The 20,446-nt window shown below is 40.7% G+C and overlaps 1 protein-coding gene across 1 annotated transcript; it reads right to left on the reverse strand.

The window, feature by feature from the left end:
• Window positions 1–11,494: 11,494 nt before the first annotated feature.
• LOC100283100 (uncharacterized) lies at window positions 11,495–16,639 on the reverse strand. Its single transcript, NM_001156002.2, has 5 exons — window positions 16,385–16,639; window positions 16,267–16,299; window positions 13,701–13,929; window positions 12,157–12,283; window positions 11,495–12,057 (listed from the first exon to the last, which is right to left on the reverse strand). Exons 1-5 carry the CDS (start codon window positions 16,494–16,496, stop codon window positions 11,785–11,787), a joined length of 774 nt encoding a protein of 257 aa, NP_001149474.2. The 5' UTR covers window positions 16,497–16,639; the 3' UTR covers window positions 11,495–11,784.
• Window positions 16,640–20,446: the final 3,807 nt, after the last annotated feature.

Here is a 20,446-nt window from a genome sequence, read left to right on the forward strand (position 1 = left end):
TGTCAAACTCAAAAATGATAATGCTAGTTTGATTTCTAAAATTGACAAGTTGAATGAATCACTTTCTAGCCTTAAGATTGAGAATGATAAATTAATTCCTAAGGCTAAAGATTTAAATGTTTGCAATGTTTCTATTTCCAATCTTAGAAATGAGAATGCCATTTTACATGCTAAGATTGATGAATTAAATGCATGTAAACCCTCTACATCTATTGTTGATCATGTTTCCATTTGTAGTAGATGTAGAGACATTAATGTTGATGCTATCCATGATCACCTAGCTTTAATTAAACAACAAAATGATCACATAACTCAACTTAGTGCTAAAATTAATGAGCATGACTTAGAAAATGAAAAGTGTAAATTTGCTAGAAGTATGCTCTATAGTGGGAGACGCCCTGGCATTAAGGATGGCATTGGCTTCCAACAGGGAGGCAATGTTAAAATTAATGCCCCTAAGAAATTATCTAATTTTGTTAAGAGCAAAGCTCCCATGGTTCAGGATAACGAGTGCTATATTTTATATACTGCTGGTTATCCCGAACATAAGATTAGGAGAATTTATTCTAGGAAGTCTCACTCTGGCTCTCATCATGCTTTTATGTATAAGAGTGAGACATCTAGTTCTAGGCAACCCACTCATGTTAAATTGCCTAAAAAGAAATCTCCTATTGCATCAAATGAGCCAAATGTTTCATTTAAGACTTTTGATGCTTCTTATGTTTTAACTAACAAATCAGGCAAAGTAGTTGCCAAATATGTTGGGGGCAAACACAAGGGCTCCAAGACTTGTGTTTGGGTACCCAAGGTGCTTGTTTCTAATGTCAAAGGACCCAAGACCGTTTGGGTACCTAAGAACAAGGCCTAAACTTGTTTTGTAGGTTTATGCATCCGGGGGATCAAGTTGGATAACTGATAGCGGGTGCACAAACCACATGACAGGGGAGAAAAGGATGTTCTCCTCTTACGAGAAAAACCAAGATCCCAAAAAAGCTATCACATTCGGGGATGGAAATCAAGGTCTGGTCAAAGGACTTGGTAAAATTGCTATATCACCTGACCATTCTATTTCCAATGTTTTTCTTGTAGATTCTTTAGATTACAACTTGCTTTTAGTTTCTCAATTATGCAAAATGGGCTACAATTGTCTTTTTACGGATATAAGTGTTATTGTCTTTAGAAGAAGTGATGATTCAGTAGCATTTAAGGGAGTATTAGAGGGTCAGCTATACTTAGTTTATTTCAATAGAGCTGAACTCGATACTTGCTTAATTGCTAAGACTAATATGGGTTGGCTCTGGCATCGCCGAATAGCCCATGTTGGGATGAAGAATCTTCACAAGCTTCTAAAGGGAGAACACATTTTGGGACTAACAAATGTTTATTTTGAGAAAGACAGGGTTTGTAGCGCATGTCAAGCAGGGAAGCAAGTTGGTGTTCATCATCCACACAAGAACATCATGACGACCGACAGGCCACTTGAGCTACTCCACATGGATCTATTCGGCCTGATAGCTTACATAAGCATCGGTGGGAGTAAGTACTGTCTAGTTATTGTGGATGATTATTCTCGCTTCACTTGGGTGTTCTTTTTGCAGGATAAATCTCAAACCCAAGAAACCTTAACGGGATTCTTGAGATGGGCTCAAAATGAGTTCGACTTAAGGATCAAAAAGATTAGAAGCGACAATGAGACAGAGTTCAAGAACTCTCAAATAGAAGGCTTTCTTGAGGACGAGGGCATCAAGCATGAGTTCTCTTCTCCGTACACACCATGTCACACCCGGTTCCAGGGGGTAGAACCGAGCGCATACCATATGTGTGCCAGGATCCATTTTCACACATATGTTGACGTCACAAGTGTAATATATCAAAAGACAATGCAATAAAGGCGTAAAGAGAGTAATACTTTATTACATCATCTGAAACATTGTATATTTAACAAGTATCACATCAAAGTAAACGGAAATAAATAACTGGGCAATCTCCCACAGGAAGATGACTGGCGCATCGTTAGACTTAGAAATCATCGTCGTCGATAAAATCTCCATCAAAGTCTCCAGCATCACCCTCTGATCAAAATATTAGCAAGGGTGAGCTCACTTATGGTCGGGGCTCAGCAAGTGGGGGAAAAACTAATGCAGGTATAACAAGGTGAGGCTAAGGTTGAGCAGTAAGCATTTTAGTTGGTCAACATTTTATTATCAACACCTGTCTTACTAATAAGAGTGAATCCCAAATATCCCAATTAAACAAAGGAATATGAATATAACAAAAACACTTAAGTGAAACCACTTAAGCAAATTATTGGCAGATCATCGGATCTCAATTTAATTCCATCTTTAAGTTCAATTATCATGTGAGGAGTCCAGGTCGCTCTTAATCGGGAGCACGGCTGATATATCAGTTTTACACTCTGCAGAGGTGGTACAACTTTACCCACAAGCCATGTATCCCATCTAGCCCGGGTTGATCGGACCCTTAGACACTGCCGAGGTGAATGGCTAGGGATCCATTATGAGGTTTTCACAAAACACACTTAATACAAAGCAACCTGCTAAGGTTTCTAAGACGATGGTGGTGGCCCCCTGGGTGAAGTACCTTAGCCAAGAATACGACCCCATGTTAACGTGGGCTGCCAGCACCTACCGCTCCCCCTCTTGCCCATCTTTCAGGTAAGGTTGCTAGGCACTAAGCATATAGAGCTAATTACCAAAGCCAGAGCCATGATAGCACTCATGGTTGCACTGTTATCCTGGGTGGTCACTCCATGTTCCAATTAAATTTGTAATAATGTTATCTTAACCATCGGGTTAATGCCATAATTGCCAATTAAATCTTTGGAAGATTAAAACCAATTAATGAGTGACATTAAGAAATCATTAAGTTGGGCGGTAGCAGAAATTTTGCACAGCTTAACAATTTTCCCAGGTAAAACAAGGAATACAGGTAGTAAATCTAGGAAATCCTTAATTAGGTTATCCCATCAAATTATGCAATATAAAAAAAGTAAACATTATTATATGCAATGAATAGGTACAAACAGAGTATGCAGAGGGAGAATCCACTTGCCTTGCTCAAGCGAGTCCTGCGGATCGTCTTCGAACGAATTCGGTTCGTCTACCACAAACTCAGCTTCTAATAACGTCGTACATCGCCATACAAAAAGAAAGCATACACCAATAAATAAACACGCACCATTTCATAAACATACACCATTACACAAATAAATACACATCACACTTATCGCATCTTAAATACGTCCTAATCGTGTAAATACTTATTAATTTAATTATAGCTATTATTGTGAGTACTAAATGGTGAATTTATGGGTGGGTGTAATAAATACAGTATTAATTATATTTTAACATCATCAATGAAGTCAAATGATTATTATCGTCTTTAATACTAATAAATAAATTAATAGCTTTTATCTTTTTTATTTCTAACTCAAATTATTGAGTATAGCAAAAATGCATTAAACAATCTAAAAATCCCTATAAATACTAATTGAACTTTTTATAACACAAGAGAGGTTATTTTGACATAAACTAGTATTTTGCTTACTCTAAAAATCTAAGTGCTAAATTTGCGAACATGTTTATTTGACTAGCAAAAATCTGTTTTCCATCCTACTAATGATATTTTTCTGCTTTCTTTATAAAAAGAAAATGTTAATAAAATAATTAGCTAAATCATCTAGAATTCCTATATTATTCATATGACATGAGTTCTATACCATTTTCTAAATCCATTAAAATGAACCTACGACTATAATTCTCCAATTAGTTTCTAAAGTTTATTGTGACCAAATTTAACTACAAAAACTCCTATCTATTGTTTTTATCACCAACATGTGACTACTAAATCTATGTCATATTTTTCTAATCCAAAAATCAACGCATCGATTAACATGAATTATCACGGTACTAATAATCGCATGAATCTACCAAACAATCCCATAACGCACATACACATAAATTATGGATCACACGTGTTCATATTACAACAAACTAAATATACCATTCATGAATTGAATCAAAAAGTATTTTATAAAATATACAAAATAATTCGGGTCGTCATCAACCTTGAGTTCGCGCGTGCGACGGGAGAGTTCGACGGGGTCCGGCCGGGTGGAGAAAAGCAGGGGCTCGACTACGAACGGCAGATGGCGATTGTGTGGCTCCGGCAACGAACTGCGGGCTCTGGTGAACGGCGGACAGCGTGGTCGGCGAACAGCGACACGACGGCGAATAGAGGGACAACGGCCTGGCCTTGCACGAGCAGGGAGATAGAGGGCGAGCGGCGAGCTGGGAAAGGTAGCAAGACGAGAAACGCTGTTGTGGGCGCGGTTCTTATAGGCAAGCAAGGGAGGCGAGAAACACAGCAGACTTTAAGGTACTTGAAGGCCATCAATGGAGAAACGTCCGTGGAGTGTTAGGCGGGCGCGTATAATGAAGAAACGTTCATGGAGTAATAGGCGAGCGCTTAATGGAGACATACGAGCGGTCGCGCGGGAGAAGAAACGGCCGAACACAGGCATGCAGACGGAGACAACAGGTGGCATAGTATTTGTGTCGGGCTTCAAATGATGGCGGCATAACCTGGCAATTGAGTGTACCAGAGAAATTGGAGAGAAGGTGAATGGGCTGGATGGGACCCACATGTAAAGAATAGAGAGAGGAGGTCACGTACGTAAGTGAGATGGCTGGTTTTCAAAGCTTGAGAATTGGAATGGTGGGACCCACTAGTCATAGGTAGAAAGGAGGGGAGGGAGGGGAATGTGTATGTGACGGTGGTAACTGGACCGATCGGCTAGGATGGTGATCACGCATGTTGTTTTTGTTTTTTTTTAATTTCGAAATTTCATTTTTTTAAACATTAGATTATTCATAAATAACTATATTTTAAATATTCCAAAAAGTATAATAAATCTAATAACAATATTTTATTAAATAATATATATTATAAATAAGCTTTTAGAAAAATTTTATTATTTAAGTAAATGGAGCTTCATAAAGAGGATAAATTAAAATAAAGTTGTTGCAATTCATTAACAAACAAAGAAATCATACACCGATAATGAATGCATTCAAACACTTGATAAATTTTTAATTTACTCTCTTCTTAATTTAGCAACCAGTAATGTGTTATTTTAATTGATGGATTTGAGGTGTTACACACCACAACAAAATGGTGTAGTGGAGAGGAAGAATAGAACTCTACTTGACATGGCGAGGACCATGCTTGATGAGTACAAGACTTCGGACCGGTTTTGGGCGGAAGCAATCAATACCGCTTGCTACGCCATCAACCGTCTCTACCTTCACCGAATCCTCAAGAAGACATCATATGAACTCCTCACCGGTAAAAAGCCCAATGTTTCATATTTTAGAGTCTTTGGTAGCAAATGTTTTATTCTTGTTAAAAGAGGTAGAAAATCTAAATTTGCTCCTAAGGCTGTAGAAGGCTTTTTACTTGGTTATGACTCAAACACAAGGGCATATAGAGTCTTCAACAAGTCCACTGGACTAGTTGAAGTTTCTTGTGACATTGTGTTTGATGAGACTAATGGCTCCCAAGTGGAGCAAGTTGATCTTGATGAGCTAGATGATGAAGAGGCTCCATGCGTCGCACTAAGGAACATGTCCATTGGGGATGAGTGTCCTAAGGAATCCGAAGAGCCTCCACAAGCACAAGATCAACCGTCATCTTCCATACAAGCACCTCCACCAACCCAAGATGAGGATCAAGCTCAAGATGATGAAAATGAAGATCAAGAGGATGAGCCACCTCAAGAGGAGGACAATGATCAAGGGGGAGATGACAGTAATCAAAACAAGGAAGATGAACAAGATCCAAGGCTGCCACACCCAAGAGTCCACCAAGCGATACAAAGAGATCACCCCGTGAACTCCATCCTCGGTGATATTCATAAGGGGGTAACCACTCGATCTCGTGTCGCACATTTTTGTGAACATTACTCTTTTGTGTCTTCTATTGAGCCATATAGGGTGGAAGATGCATTAAGAGATTCAGATTGGGTGTTGGCGATGCAAGAGGAACTCAACAACTTCACGAGGAATGAGGTATGACATCTTGTTCCACGTCCTAACCAAAATGTTGTAGGAACCAAGTGGGTCTTCCGCTACAAGCAAGATGAGCATGGTGTGGTGACAAGGAACAAAGCCCGACTTGTAGCCAAGGGATATTCACAAGTCGAAGGTTTGGATTTCGGTGAAACCTATGCACCTGTAGCTAGGCTTGAGTCAATTCGTATATTACTTGCCTATGCTACTTACCATGGCTTCAAGCTTTACCAAATGGACGTGAAAAGTGCCTTCCTCAATGGACCAATCAAGAAAGATGTCTATGTTGAGAAACCTCGTGACTTTGAAGATAGTGAGTACCCTAACCATGTGTACAAACTCTCTAAGGCGGTTTATGGGCTCAAGCATGCCCCAAGAGCATGGTATGAACGCCTAAGAGATTTCCTTATCACTAATGGCTTCAAAGTCGGCAAAGCCGATCCTACACTCTTTACTAAAACTATTGCAAATGATTTGTTTATATGCCAAATTTATGTTGATGATATTATATTTGGGTCTACTAACAAATCTACTTGTGAAGAGTTTAGTAGGATAATGATTCAAAAATTTGAGATGTCTATGATGGGGGAGTTGAAGTATTTCTTAGGATTTCAAGTAAAGCAACTCCAAGAGGGCACCTTCATCAGCCAAACGAAGTATATTCAATACATACTCACCAAGTTTGGAATGAAGGATGCCAAGCCCATCAAGACACCTATGGGAACCAATGGGCATCTCGACCTCAACACGGAAGGTAAATCCGTAGATCAAAAAGTATACCGGTCGATGATAGGATCTCTACTCTATTTATATGCATCTCGACCAGATATTATGCTTTCTGTATGCATGTGTGCAAGATTCCAAGCCAATCCTAAGGAAGTTCACCTTAGGGCCGTGAAAAGAATCTTGAGATATTTAGTTCATACACCTAAGTTTGGTCTTTGGTACCCCAAGGGATCCACTTTTGATTTAATAGGATATTCAGATGCTGATTGGGCAGGGTGTAAAATTGATAGAAAGAGCACATCAGGGACTTCTCAGTTCTTGGGAAGATCCCTGGTGTCTTAGGCTTCAAAGAAACAAAATTCAGTAGCTCTTTCTACCGCCGAAGCCGAGTACATTGCCGCAGGCCATTGTTGCGTGCAATTGCTTTGGATGAGGCAAACCCTTAGGGACTATGGCTACAAATTAACCAAAGTCCCTCTCCTATGTGATAATGAGAGTGCAATTCGCATGGCGGATAATCCCGTTGAGCACAGCCGCACTAAGCACATAGCCATTCGGTATCACTTTTTAAGGGATCACCAACAAAGGGGGGATATCGAGATTGCCTATGTTAGCACCAAAGAACAATTAGCCGATATCTTTACCAAGCCACTAGATGATAAAACTTTTACCAAACTTAGGAATGAGCTAAACATTCTTGATTCTAGTAACTTTGATTGATTCTTTGTACACATAGCTCATTCATATACCTTTGATCATACCTCTTTCATGTTCTATGACTAATGTGTTTTCCAAGTGTATTTCATGCTAAGTCATAGATTGAAAGGGAAATGGAGTCTTCGGCGAAGATAAGGCTTCCACTCCACTCTATCGGTATTATGTACCCTTCGTCGTCACTCTGCATCGCTCTCCACTTTGGTATAATCTTCACTCATATTCATTTGTACCATTGGGGAGAAAGTAAAAAGGGCTCTAAAGACTCTGTTTTTGGCGATTAATGCCAAAGGGGGAGAGAGTATTAGCCCAAAGCAAAAGGACCGCACCACCACGCCAATTTCAAAAAAATTTGAAACAAGTCTAAATTGTTAAATGTTTTTCAATTGGTATCTTTAAAATTAGTATTCCTCTAAGAAATTCTATCTCAATTGGTATCTATATTTTAAGGAGGAGTTTTTCAAAAATTTGGTATCTAAAATATTTGATCTTCTTCAATTGGTAAAACCCTCTTGAACACTAAGAGGAGAATTTTATTAAGGGGGAGTTTTGTTTAGTCAAAGGAAAAGCATTTGAAACAGGGGGAGAAAATTTCAAATCTCGAAAATGCTTCTCGCAATCTTATGCCTATACCTTTGACCATTTGCAAAAAGATTATGAAAAGATTTTTCAAAAGAATTTGCAAAAACAAAACAAGTGGTGCAAATGTGGTCCAAAATATTAAAATTATCATATCAAACTTATCTGCTTAGAAATGCTTTCATTTCAAAATAACTTATGCACATCTGTCAAAATACAAACTAGTTACATTTCTACACTTTGTATTTGCTTTGGTTTGTGTTGGCATCAATCACCAAAAAGGGAGAGATTGAAAGGGAAATAGTCTCAACATTTCCTATAATAGATTTTGGTGTTTGACGACCATCACAAACCTTGTGGACTAACTAGTTTGCCTAGTTGATCACTTCACAGGTGCATAAGTTCATCTACAACTATTCTAAGTCGACTGTCCGGGATACCGTAGATTATTCCGGACAGGAGAAGCTTTTTGGAAAAACGGACTAAGCGCGGGCCGTCCGGGCCTTTGCGGCGGACCGTCCGCAACACCAGGATGACCCTCGGACAGAACCACTGCAAAAACACAACTCTACACTGCGGACCGTCCGAAGGAAAAGAAAGCACCGTCCGAGACCGTGCGCGGACCGTCCGGCTTCAGGCGCGGACCGTCCGGCCGGTGAAGAACCAAAAAACCCGAAGGTAACGGGTTCGGTAAAATGAATTTTAGCGTCCTCGCGGACCGTTCGGGGTGCACGACCGGACCGTCCGCGACTGCCTTTATCTGACATCTGACGACGCATTAAATGCATTATAGCCGTTGATATAGCCGTTACTGCTGACCGTTGGGATTTCAGCCGTTGATGTGCAGGGCGGACCGTCTGGACTAGGGGCGCGGACTGTCCGCGGTTGGCTAAATTGGAGCAACGGCTAGGAAGTGGTTGGTGGCTATAAATACAACCCCAACTACCTCCATTCAATACATCCAAGCATTCCAACCTTCCACATTCAATACAAGAGCTAGCAATCCATTCCAAGACACAATCAAAGCTTCCAATCTCTCCAAGATCCACAATTGAGACAAGTGATCATTAGTGATTAGCGACTTGAGAGAGAGAGAGTGATCCGTGTGTTATTTGTCGCTCTTGTTGCTTGGCTTTTGCAATCGTGCTTTCTTCTATTCCCATTCTTATTCTCAAGTGACTTGTAATCAAAGCAAGAGACACCAATTGTGTGGTGGTCCTTGTGGGGTCTAAGTGACCCATTTGATTAAGGAGAAAAGCTCACTCGGTCTAGGTGACCGTTTGAGAGAGAGAAAGGGTTGAAAGAGACCTGGTCTTTGTGACCACCTCAATGGGGAGTAGGTTTGCAAGAACCGAACCTCGGTAAAACAAATCACTGTGTCATCCGCTTTCATTTGCTTGTGATTTGTTTTCACCCTCTCTTTCGGACTCGACTTTATTTCTAACGCTAACCCCGGCTTGTAGTTGTGCTTAAAGTTTATAAATTTCAGATTTGCCTATTCACCCCCCTCTAGGCGACTTTCACGGGGTATAAGTGACCCTCGAGATTAAGAAGAAGCACTCATCCGATCTGTGTGATCGTTTGAGAGAGGGAAAGGGTTGAAAGAGACCCGTCCTACGTGGACTCCTCAATAGGGAGTAGGTTCTTTAGAACCGAACCTCGAGAAACAAATCGTCGTGTTCTTTGTGCTTAAAACGTTAATTTTGATTTTATTCTTCCTCTAATCCCTCTCTAGTTTTCTTGCTTGCAATCATTTTGAGTTGGCTGCCAAAGTTATCCGCATATGATTGAGCAACTCTTAGCAAGAAGAACTACTCTTTTGCACTCTGATTCACTCTAGACTCCTTCTAACGCTAACCCTGGGTGAAGTTTTGTGTTCAAGTTTATAAATTTCAGGTTTCGCCTATTCACCCTCCTCTAGGCGACTTTTATGAAGTAGCACCCCCTTGCAAGGATTCATAAAGCAATTCGAATCGTCGTGCTCACGGTTATGAGCGATGCTTAATAACATTGGATACATCGTAGTGTCTCGGTTTGTTTTAAGTCGGTAAAGTGCATGTTCACCCATGGCCATATGTAGTGTTCTCACCCTTACATGATATGGTTTATGTTAAACTAAAAATTGATGGGTTGGGAACAAGTAAAAGCAACTAGATGGTGTAGGGTTATATCACCTTCCACTCTTAAAACTAAGGACTTATCTTAATTGGCTTTTATGCAAAGAATTACTTAACCCTTAAAGCTTTACCTTGCTACTTCCATATGCATACTCCTTTGTCATATTATATTGTGTAAGTCTTGCGAGTACCATCATGTACTCATGTGCTATGTTGATAAGTTTTTGGAGGTGAGCTTGAGGCCCAATATGATTACTTCCTTCCTATCATACCCCCGTCGGGAGACGGGCAGTGAGTCCTTGCGATCTCTCTTGCTCTTGTGTCTCTTGAATACGTTCTATGGACCGTTATTCTCCTTATTTATTATTTTGCTATCATCAAGTTGTTGTGCTAAAAGTTGGTGTTATCATACCGTAGAAGGACATATCGTTGAGGAGTTAGAATCTAGAACATTGTTTAAGTATTCGAACAATTGTTGACCTCATTTACCATTTATGTAATCTGAATTATTGTAATGATGTACTTTAATTTTGCTCTCTTGGTGTATAGTAATGTACAACTTGTAAGGTATATGTGTCAATCCTGGCGTGGCATGTACCGGGACGACCGGATTTGCTTTCGTTTAAAGTGGATTGTTGTGCGGTCATATACCTTTTGAGATAGACATTCATGTGGTTAGTCCATGGGGTGAGTACATACAATCTTTACTCGTAGTGGAGTGGATGCCAATCTATTTAAATTGAGTGCAATTGAAGGTTTCCCCACAGGAACGATGCAAGACAAAACTTCCACTTTAAAGGTGTAGTGATAGTGATATAAAAACTGTAGCGAGTATAGGCACCTAACTAGTTTGAAATCTAAGAACGTAAACACTAACTCCAAATTGAAAATTTTATGGAGTTTTCGAAGTTGCAGTACAATTTTTTGGAATTCCTCTTTTGTTGCACCAAAAACTAAAAATAACCTAGACGCGGAGTTTAGGGTTATTTATACCCGCTAATAGCACTAATTATGAGAAAATAATTTAAACTCTAGAATAGTAATGATGAGAAAATAATTTAAACTCTAGAATAGAGCTACTCACCCATAATTTAGGAGTGGAGCAGAGCAATGCCAAACACGCTCTAGGAGCCAGTTTAATAGAGCATCTAGTTTTGATTTTCTATAGAAGTTAATTATAGGAGAGCTACATAACACCTCAAAATCACAACAAAGGATCACTTCACATAATCAGAAAAGCTACTTTTTTCGGCTCTGGTCTTTTAGTTTATTTTATATCATCACTTTATAAAATCAGCTCATAAATTCAGCATAGCAACTTCTCTCTAATTGACAAAACTCATATTAGATTCATAGACAATCAGCTCTTAGAAACTGTGCCAAAGGAAACCTAAACCACACAAGTCAGGACATAGATGCTTTGAGGGCCACACAAACTACATCAGTTTACGGTTCGTCAGTACTCATAATTTGTATCAAAACAAGCATTCGAATCTATTAGCTGCCCTAGCACGAAGAGTCAGCTTACAGCTCTCGTCAAAGGCTCCTTGGATCGTGGATCAAACCTTGGCCCTCTTGCTTCCCGTGCAGGAGGGGCACTTATACTGCTTGATGTGGTCCGCTTTAGCTGGGGTGATCTTAACACACTTGCCGTGGAACCATGTCTCGCATAGGTCGCAGCAGATCCAGAAGTCGTCATAACCTAGGCCACATGCGCCACACAGCGCACTCTCCTGGTCTTCCTGTGGTTCCCCTTCCTCCTCTTCACTCTCCTCGTCCTTTGGAGGTGGCATCTTTGGGACCCTTGAGTTGGGTTCCGCATGGCGCGAGGGCTGTGTATGCGTCAAATGTTCAGCATCAGCCATCAAAGGAGAATCATGGAGTTAGGCATGTCAAACGATATAGCTATGTGATAAAAAAGAACTATATACCTTTGAGCCAGATTTGTTAGTCTTAATGTTGCTTTTAGGAGTTTTTTCTTTGGGCTCTTTCTTGGCTGTTCCTGTGACAACCTCATATATGCTGGGAAGGTTATTGATCATGGTGAAGAGACGTTTCCTGCAAGCAACCACCAGAAGGTGACTCCATCAGACTCCTTCAGTTATACAAAGAAAATTTAGTCCCGCATGAATTTGATAAAAATCTAATAATCTGTAATATGGAATTCAGGATACATCAGGAACAAGGATTTGGCATTAAACATATATAACATATGACCCAAAAGGTAAGACAGTGCTAAAGTAACAATGGGATATGATCCAAAAGGTAAGTGGAAGACAAAGTAACAATGGAATACGGCAAGTTACTGTCGAACACATCAAAACACTCCAGTATAGTATTTTAGGGTCATTCTTACAGGCTTAGGCAATATTAATACCATAAGTGGTCCTAAACTCTTTATGGAACAAGGGTGAAACACGAGAAAATAACCAGCATTATCTAAACCATTATTGTGTCTCCACAACGATGTAGCAGCCAATGCTACTATTTCTAATTATGGATATGCAAACTGGTTTGTTTACAGAACATGTGATCTTCAATCATGCATTCAATGCTCCAGCTGACACATACTTTACTCAAATAACATGAACATGTGATCTTCATATTATACGCTTTACCAACAGAAAAAAAAGGAAGACCTCATAAGACTATCTCCAACAGCTTATGCATCCCCATATTTAAACTCTACCCTGTAAACAGTGCAAAACAGTGTTTTGCACATGACCATATGGATAAGCTGCTGGAGGTGGTCGGTAACACTACACCCATAATAGCTGACAGCTGCCATTATCTGACATCAACTGGAATAAGGATTTTGTAGTTGTAAGTTGACTGCTCAACAACATTAACAGATGGAATGTGCAATTTTTACATGAAAAAGAAGTGCAACTAGTAATCTCCCACCCAAATGCGATAATGAGGCATATTTCCCTGTCATTTCATTGTATAAAAAATACCAGTTTGGGAGGAAGGGGGTTGTGAAATGCCCTTGTCTATCTTCTTCATTCTCTCTTATCACTATACCCATCTCTTTGTACTCATTTTCAATCAAAACTCACTTTGGATTTTGATAAGAATAACATAGTGATTGCATTTTGGTTTCGAAAATGAAAAAAAAAACTCAGACGGTAAGACCCCCCCCCCCCTGGAACCTGACAGTGCAGGCCCTATAACACCAAATCATAACCTAGGCAGGCGGCAACCACCATTACCATAAGCCGGCGCCAGCGAGGGAGGTTCTTTAACCAACCCCAAAATTCACTCCCATAGGGAGTCAAACCCAGGCGCTGGAGCTGCTACTAAGAAATCACAAACGCAAGGCTATGAAACCTCTCATGTACAGAAAATGAATACTCGTGACAAACAATAACTGGTTCCTAAACTATGAGATACTTAAGGGAGGTCCATTGGCAAGAAACATTTATATAACAGTCAAACATAAAAATCTTATCTTAGAATAAAACAAATGGAATACCTGGATTCTTTATCGAATCCAAACCTTGCTCCAAAATAAAATGCAACAGACATTAGCCAAGAATCACTATGCACTGCAACAAGTGATAGCCAATCTTTTTCATCCATCCCATCACGAGCAAAATTAATTCCAAGAGCTGGCTCTGGCAGTTCAGGAGGGACCTCTTCAGCAGGCAAGTTTATTTCCCATGTCTCATTAGGAAGTCCATATAAACATAAGTTCTCCTTCTCTGTGCAAAACAAAAGAAAATAATATCTCGAATAAGGTATTTGCAGTTGTTTCAGACTCTAAACCTAAAATAGCTCACTTCAAACAAAAATGAATCAAGAGAGAGAGCTGAGACTCTGTAAACACAATAAAAACAGGATGAATAGGAGAGACTCAATTGCCCATATGAAATGAAGCATTCTATCTCTCTTACGTGTTCTTCAAAAATATAGATTGAATATTCCATGCAAAAAAAGGAAAGGGAACATAAAGGGCCAGACTTATTGACCAAAAAAGCATGAAAAAGAGGCACTATGTCCCTATGTAACACTACACAAGTCAGTTCCATATCAACGACCAACAAAAACACTATTGCCCATGGACATTATTTGCCTTTCCCACCCACAACTTTTGATCAGTACTGAGCAACTCATCTTGCATTTCCAGTGACACCCCTAGTCCCCTAACTTCCTGTGCTAAGCATCTAATGATATTGGGAAATTATTGTGGTACAGATTTTGAACCCATGCATGTGTGGGAACAAAATCATAAATGTGACATTAATAACCAACATACTCCCTTGGGCCTAAAATAAACCAGATTCTAGCTACATATCTAAACAAAGCTTTCTGGTTATATCCACAATTATAAGCGACCAGGGTATATGCATTTTTTTGCCAACTTTTCTCACCACGACTTAGGCAAAAGCCAGAAGCTCAAACAGTTAGCCAAAAGCTGAGTTTATATAAGAAGCTAAATAAATTGACTTTACGAGTTTTATGTAGCTTCCTGAATTTAGTAAGCTAATAATATTATCGAAAACCTACGATTGGCTTCTCAAGATCAAAAGCTCCACATCAGTTTTTTTAGAAAAAAAAACTCTAAAGCTGCAGCTAAAATGAAAAATCCCTTATGTGGCCATTGACAAAGCAGGAAATAAGGAGTTAAATCCAGGGGGTAAGGTGTAGTGACAGTTTATACAATACTTTTATTGTCAAAACCAAGTAAGACTATCTCTAGAAACATCCTCTATAGTCTCTATATCTATCGTTTATAGTCTCTTTTAAAAGATTCTCTCATCTATATCTTATTTCTCTTCAGAAGCGTCTTCTATATCTCGTTCTCTACATAAATATCTATATTAAATATATGAAATAATTGGATCTATACCATTAAAAGATTGCAACTTTAGATATATACCATTGGCTCCACATGCCATTGCCTCATATGGACCCCACATGTAAATGAGATAGCAATAATATATATCTAAAGTTGTAATCTTTTAATGGTACGTATATTTTGCTCTATATTTTTGCATGTACGTATACATATTTTAGTTTTGCTTAATCTTTTGTTTAGAGTATTGAAATGAATAGAGAATCTATATACAAAGAGAGGACGGAAGAATGTCCTCTATATTTAGGCACTGTTCCAAATCTCTAGAGCAAATTATTGTCAGAAGTTGTTAGCTTGTTTTAGTTAGGTTGGAGCAGCTAACAACTAATAGCTATAAGGTTTTAGAGGTTTGGAACAGGGCCTTGGAGAACAAGGCTGCTGCTGGAGGGTATAGAAAAAAAAATCTTCCTATATTTAGCAGAATAACTCTTTTACAGTGCGCTGCCGGAGGCAGTCCAACATCTGTGTCCAGAAACTAAACCAATGTTGACGAAAAGAAATGCTATCCTGGCACTCCCACTACGTGACATCAGTGAGTCACTGACGAAAAATCCCCAGAATACCCCTCGTACAGTTGGGGCAGAGGTCGTTGTCCGGGAGCACAACAGGAAATCGATAGCAGCGCACGACTTCTGGAGATGACTGACCAGCGGTGCGGTCGACCAGCTCAGAAGATAAGGATTCCCTCCCCGTCTGCCTTTCCGCTTTCCCACCCCTAGATGAACAGCACCAACTTCAGCGCGGATGTACATCAGAAACGGCAAAACTCTTCTTTCGCAGGAAGACCTAGCAGGGGGGCCCATCTCTCAAGAGGCCCCAGAACCGAAAGCAAGATCGAAAACCGACTGGAAAGCTCAGCGGCTGTCACCAGCATAAGGAGTAACTAGAACGTCGCGAAACCTCAAGCAAAGCTAAGCCGCTGTCACCAGCAAGATCGGAGCAGGAATCCCGCGGCGAAATAGCCTCTCAGGGCGCACCAGAGCGAATAAACGGGCGGAGGAACTTCATAAATTAAGTGAAAGAAACCCCGAAAATCAGCGGACTTAGCCGCTCCGCAGATCGGCGTTTTGGAGAGAACTATCCGTAACTGCAAAGCAAACACGCTCCGTCTAGTAACATCTGAATCCGCACCACCAAAACAGAAACCCTAGGAATCCCAGCCGGGTCAGGGGAGCAGGCTCACCTGGGTCGCACATCACGTAGAACTTCTCCACATCTGCAGCGACAGCCGGAAACCAGTCAGCAGAGAACTCTGAGCCGGAGGGAGAGAGTGACGCAAGCGAAGCAGATGGGGGCATTACCGGTGGTGAGCGCCCTGATCAGGCCGGCCTGGCGCGCGCGGTAGTCCCGGAAGACGTCCTCCGGCGAGCGGGAGACCGGCTGCGTGCCCGGAAAGCCGGCTCCTCCGTCCATCCGTCCCCGGAGCTTGGTCAGGGGGGCCGCTGGAGTTTGGGAGGGAGGGGCGAGGAGAGCTGGGGATTGCACACGAGGACGGCGAGGTGCCGATTGGAAGGAATTGAGAAGCGTCGGCGCTGTGACAGAGAAGACTTCTCTCGGAGAACGAAAAGAGATAGGTCCTCCTACGTTTGTTCACACGCGCGCCTGCGCAGGCGCAGGCGCAGGCCGCGCAGCCGCAGTCGCGGGCCTTCCAATGCGTCCAATAGTTAGTTTGCGCGGGCCTATCTGGCACACCATTGACCCTGCGGCCCATGAAAAGCTAATCTGGGTTTTTATTCCTCGGCTCAAATTTATAGATATTTGTTCTGTTGCGATTTGTCAGTCGTGATATCTCTCCTGCTATATAAAAAGCATTAATTTTCACGGTTCTAGCTGCTCAAATCTAAAAGGTGAAAAAATATAAAATTATTTAAAGTAAGATTGTTAGCTTCAAAACCTCGTTCACACTCATCTAGTCAACAGAACACATAAAGACTTTTTGTTTTGTACTTTCTACTTAAGTATAAATAAAAAATATAGCAACGTATGAGCGCTTTGCTAATTTGTTCTAAACAAAACTTCATCATGACTGATGAGAAACGATCGGGTCGGCTGTCTTTGTTGCATAGGGGCAGGCGTTGCCACTTCTTGTTTTGTGAAAAATTATTGTAGCTGCTCTGAGGAAGACTGTAGCAACAATGTTGCCACTAATGCAACTATCAGAGCAAATATAGTAATAGGATCTAAGTCTGCTTACATGACATTTTTGCTTATGTGGACGAGAGAGATACCAAGAAGTAAGAGAAGTCGGCTCTTATGTAAAAGCAAAACAGAAGGACGAAAGAGAGAGATAAGACATGGGGTTGGGCCACTCATCCATGGGGTTGGGCCAGACCCTAAACTGATCCGTCCACTAAGACAAGTCAAAATCTTGGGTGATGAAGGGGACGCACTTGAGTCCGGTGAAAACAATCTCGATGACCAGGGACCAAGGCTAAGGGAACGAGGTCATGAAAGGAGGATATCATCAGCATGTTCGAGCCTGAGCAATTATCGATAAGCGATTGTTAAGATCACTGCAGATATGAGCTAATGCCGAAGGGTTTACCTTCAGGACGAGGACGTGAATTAGGGTCGTTGAATCCTTCCTCGGCCATCAGTTTAGAAGCACCAAGAAAAAGGAAACTGAGATTTGCAAGAAAAGTGTGCTTGGGTGTGTGGGTAGGGAGCCTTATAAGGCCATGTTAGTTTAAGCCAAACCCGTCGGGATCGGGCCCAATCCCCCTGGATCAGCACAGGCTAGAAAAGATCCTAGCCCACAATGAAACAGCGTTCGTTTCACCCCGTCCGGGCCTCAACCCCGGCCCACCCTGGCTATACCGAGCTCAACCCGGTCAGGAAACATCCCTCGTCACCCTATCGTGGAAAGAACCAACGAGCGAGAGCGCTCAACGCGAGGTGGCGGTGGTGGCTACATCGACGCATACGTACGACACGACGACTGGCGTGGAGAACAATAGCTTTTCGCCGGTACTCACGTTGTCCTCCTCTAACTCCTTCTCACTAGTACGCACTTGCCATCCCGATTCTATTTCCAGATCTCGCTAGGTCTCGCTAGTTCCCAAGATCTCACTTGTTGTTTATTGGATCCTGCATTCCACCTCTTTTAGTGTGTGTTTGATTTGAGGAATGAGCTAGTACATCATCTTCTCACTCCTCATTATTTTTGTTTGGTTTGTGGAATAGAATGAGTTAATCTATCACCATCTCATTCCTCATAGTTAGTTATTTAGTATTAATATGAGGAATGGAGTCATCCCACCAAATCTGAGGAATGAACCCATGGTGCACCATCTTAATTTGGATGGAGCGATTCCTCAAACCAAACACTCTATTTATTCTTAGGGCTCTGTCGTTGGTCTATGCCGTCAATGAGCCCGGGCAGCAGGCCTCCGAGGCGAACGTCGTCGTTGTGACGGTCGTGGCCCTGGTGGCCGTGCTGGCCGTCTCGTAGCTAATGTCCTACTGAGAGACCCGGGTGGCCGATGGCCATTACGAACAGAACATGGAGGCTTTGACTATCACGTTCACATGTTGATGGAGAGTGGATCAATCTGGTAGTATCTGAGTATTTTTGCTTGGCCAGAAGACGCATCGCGATAGCAACAATGTGTTAGAACTGGATATTTGTTTACTTATTCAAGGTATTGAGATTCCAATAATGAACTACTGTCTAGGCTCAGCTTTAGCAGCTATACCTTTCTGAAACTTAGAATTAGTTTATGTAGTTTAGTCGCAAAGTTATACCAAGCACAATATAATTGACAATACATTTATGAACTAACCACTATTCATTTACCTGCCTAGTTATGCTATATAACTGACAATACGCATTCACTGATTTGCAATTAGTATTTATAGGCAACTAATTGGATACACATTCATAGATTCATAAAGGCATGCACCTAATAAGGTGACATGACTGAAATCATATTTATATGCAAAACAGATTCAAATATTAAGAATATCTCGTATTGCTTAGTTTATAACAAGTGATACTAAGAACTTGAGCACTAGTCCAAACTGCAGTATCTAGCTCAGTAGAATGGAGTATGGCCATCGATGATGGAGAGGCTGGGCGTGTGCTCACTGTATCGATGTAGGAGGCAATTGTCCAATACAAATCATATATTTGCATACCTTGAGTAGAGTAATTCTCTATGTACTGAGCAGAGTAATTTAAAAAATTAGATGCATTGAGCAGAGTAATTCTCTATGTATGGCATCATATATTTGCTTTACCTGGAGTAGTTTGAATGTGCAAGACAATACTAGTATTTTCTCATATCTGAATATTTAACGTTTGTCCATCTATACAAGCACATGATTAGTTGGCACTAGAATCATGTGACAAGGAGGAGGAGCACATGCCATGTAACTGCATGTAGAAAGTCAGTTTCGTTATGCAATGCAAGTTTAGAGTTTTGTTTTGAAATAAAGGGCGCATGGAGAAATAGAAACATCATGCTAGCTAATAAACAACTTATGGTAGCTAATAAACAGAAATGTCTTTTTCACAAGTTGCTACTTGGGTTCTTCCGTGACTTGCTCTTGTCATTAGTTGTGAATTATGATTGGTCAAAACTACTAGTTATATGCACATAATACTCCCGAGAGCATATATATTAGTTACTCACTGATTACCTACTCTTCTGGCTTTGAAGAAAACACTCTGAGGTCTAAATGCTAGATCAAATAGTACAATCATTTATTTCCAATTATTTGAAGAACTCTGCCAATACAAATCTCATTTATTTCCAGTTAGTTGTCTAGATGTATTTCTAACAAAAACCTATTATATTTCTAGATTATCTCTGCATCGGTTCGAGTTGGAGAAGACGAACTTCCACCGTCTTGGGACCCTATACCCTCTCCTTTAGGTACTTATTATGTCCTATATGTTATTTATTACATCATGTTCTGTTTTTGTTGGTGTTTATTTTCTGTTATGAATTTCTTTTTAGTTAGCAATGAATGTGACACTAAGAGATCACCTTAGAAAGAGAAGGGATGAGGATGATGATGATATGATGTTGTTTTTTCCTATGCTACATATATTGGGCTTTAGTTCAAACATAGCAAGGGAAAAGAAGCGAAGGCATACATCAAAGTTAAGTGGCGAAAAACATGTTCAAGAGTTGCTTCAAGGTCATTTGAAGAACTGTCGGGTAGCGTTCAGGATGAAGTCTGAAATTTTCAAATCGTTGGCAAGTTTTCTTAGAAGGGTGGGGCTGGTTCGTGATACAAGAATTAAGGTCGAGGAAAAGCTAGCATTCTTCTTATACATGCTCAGCCATAATGCCTCGTTTGAAGACCTAATAGAAGAATTTGGACATAGTGGTGATACATTTCGTCATCACATAAAG

Source organism: Zea mays, chromosome 3, assembly GCF_902167145.1.
Source record: "Zea mays cultivar B73 chromosome 3, Zm-B73-REFERENCE-NAM-5.0, whole genome shotgun sequence".
Classification (NCBI taxonomy): domain Eukaryota; kingdom Viridiplantae; phylum Streptophyta; class Magnoliopsida; order Poales; family Poaceae; genus Zea; species Zea mays.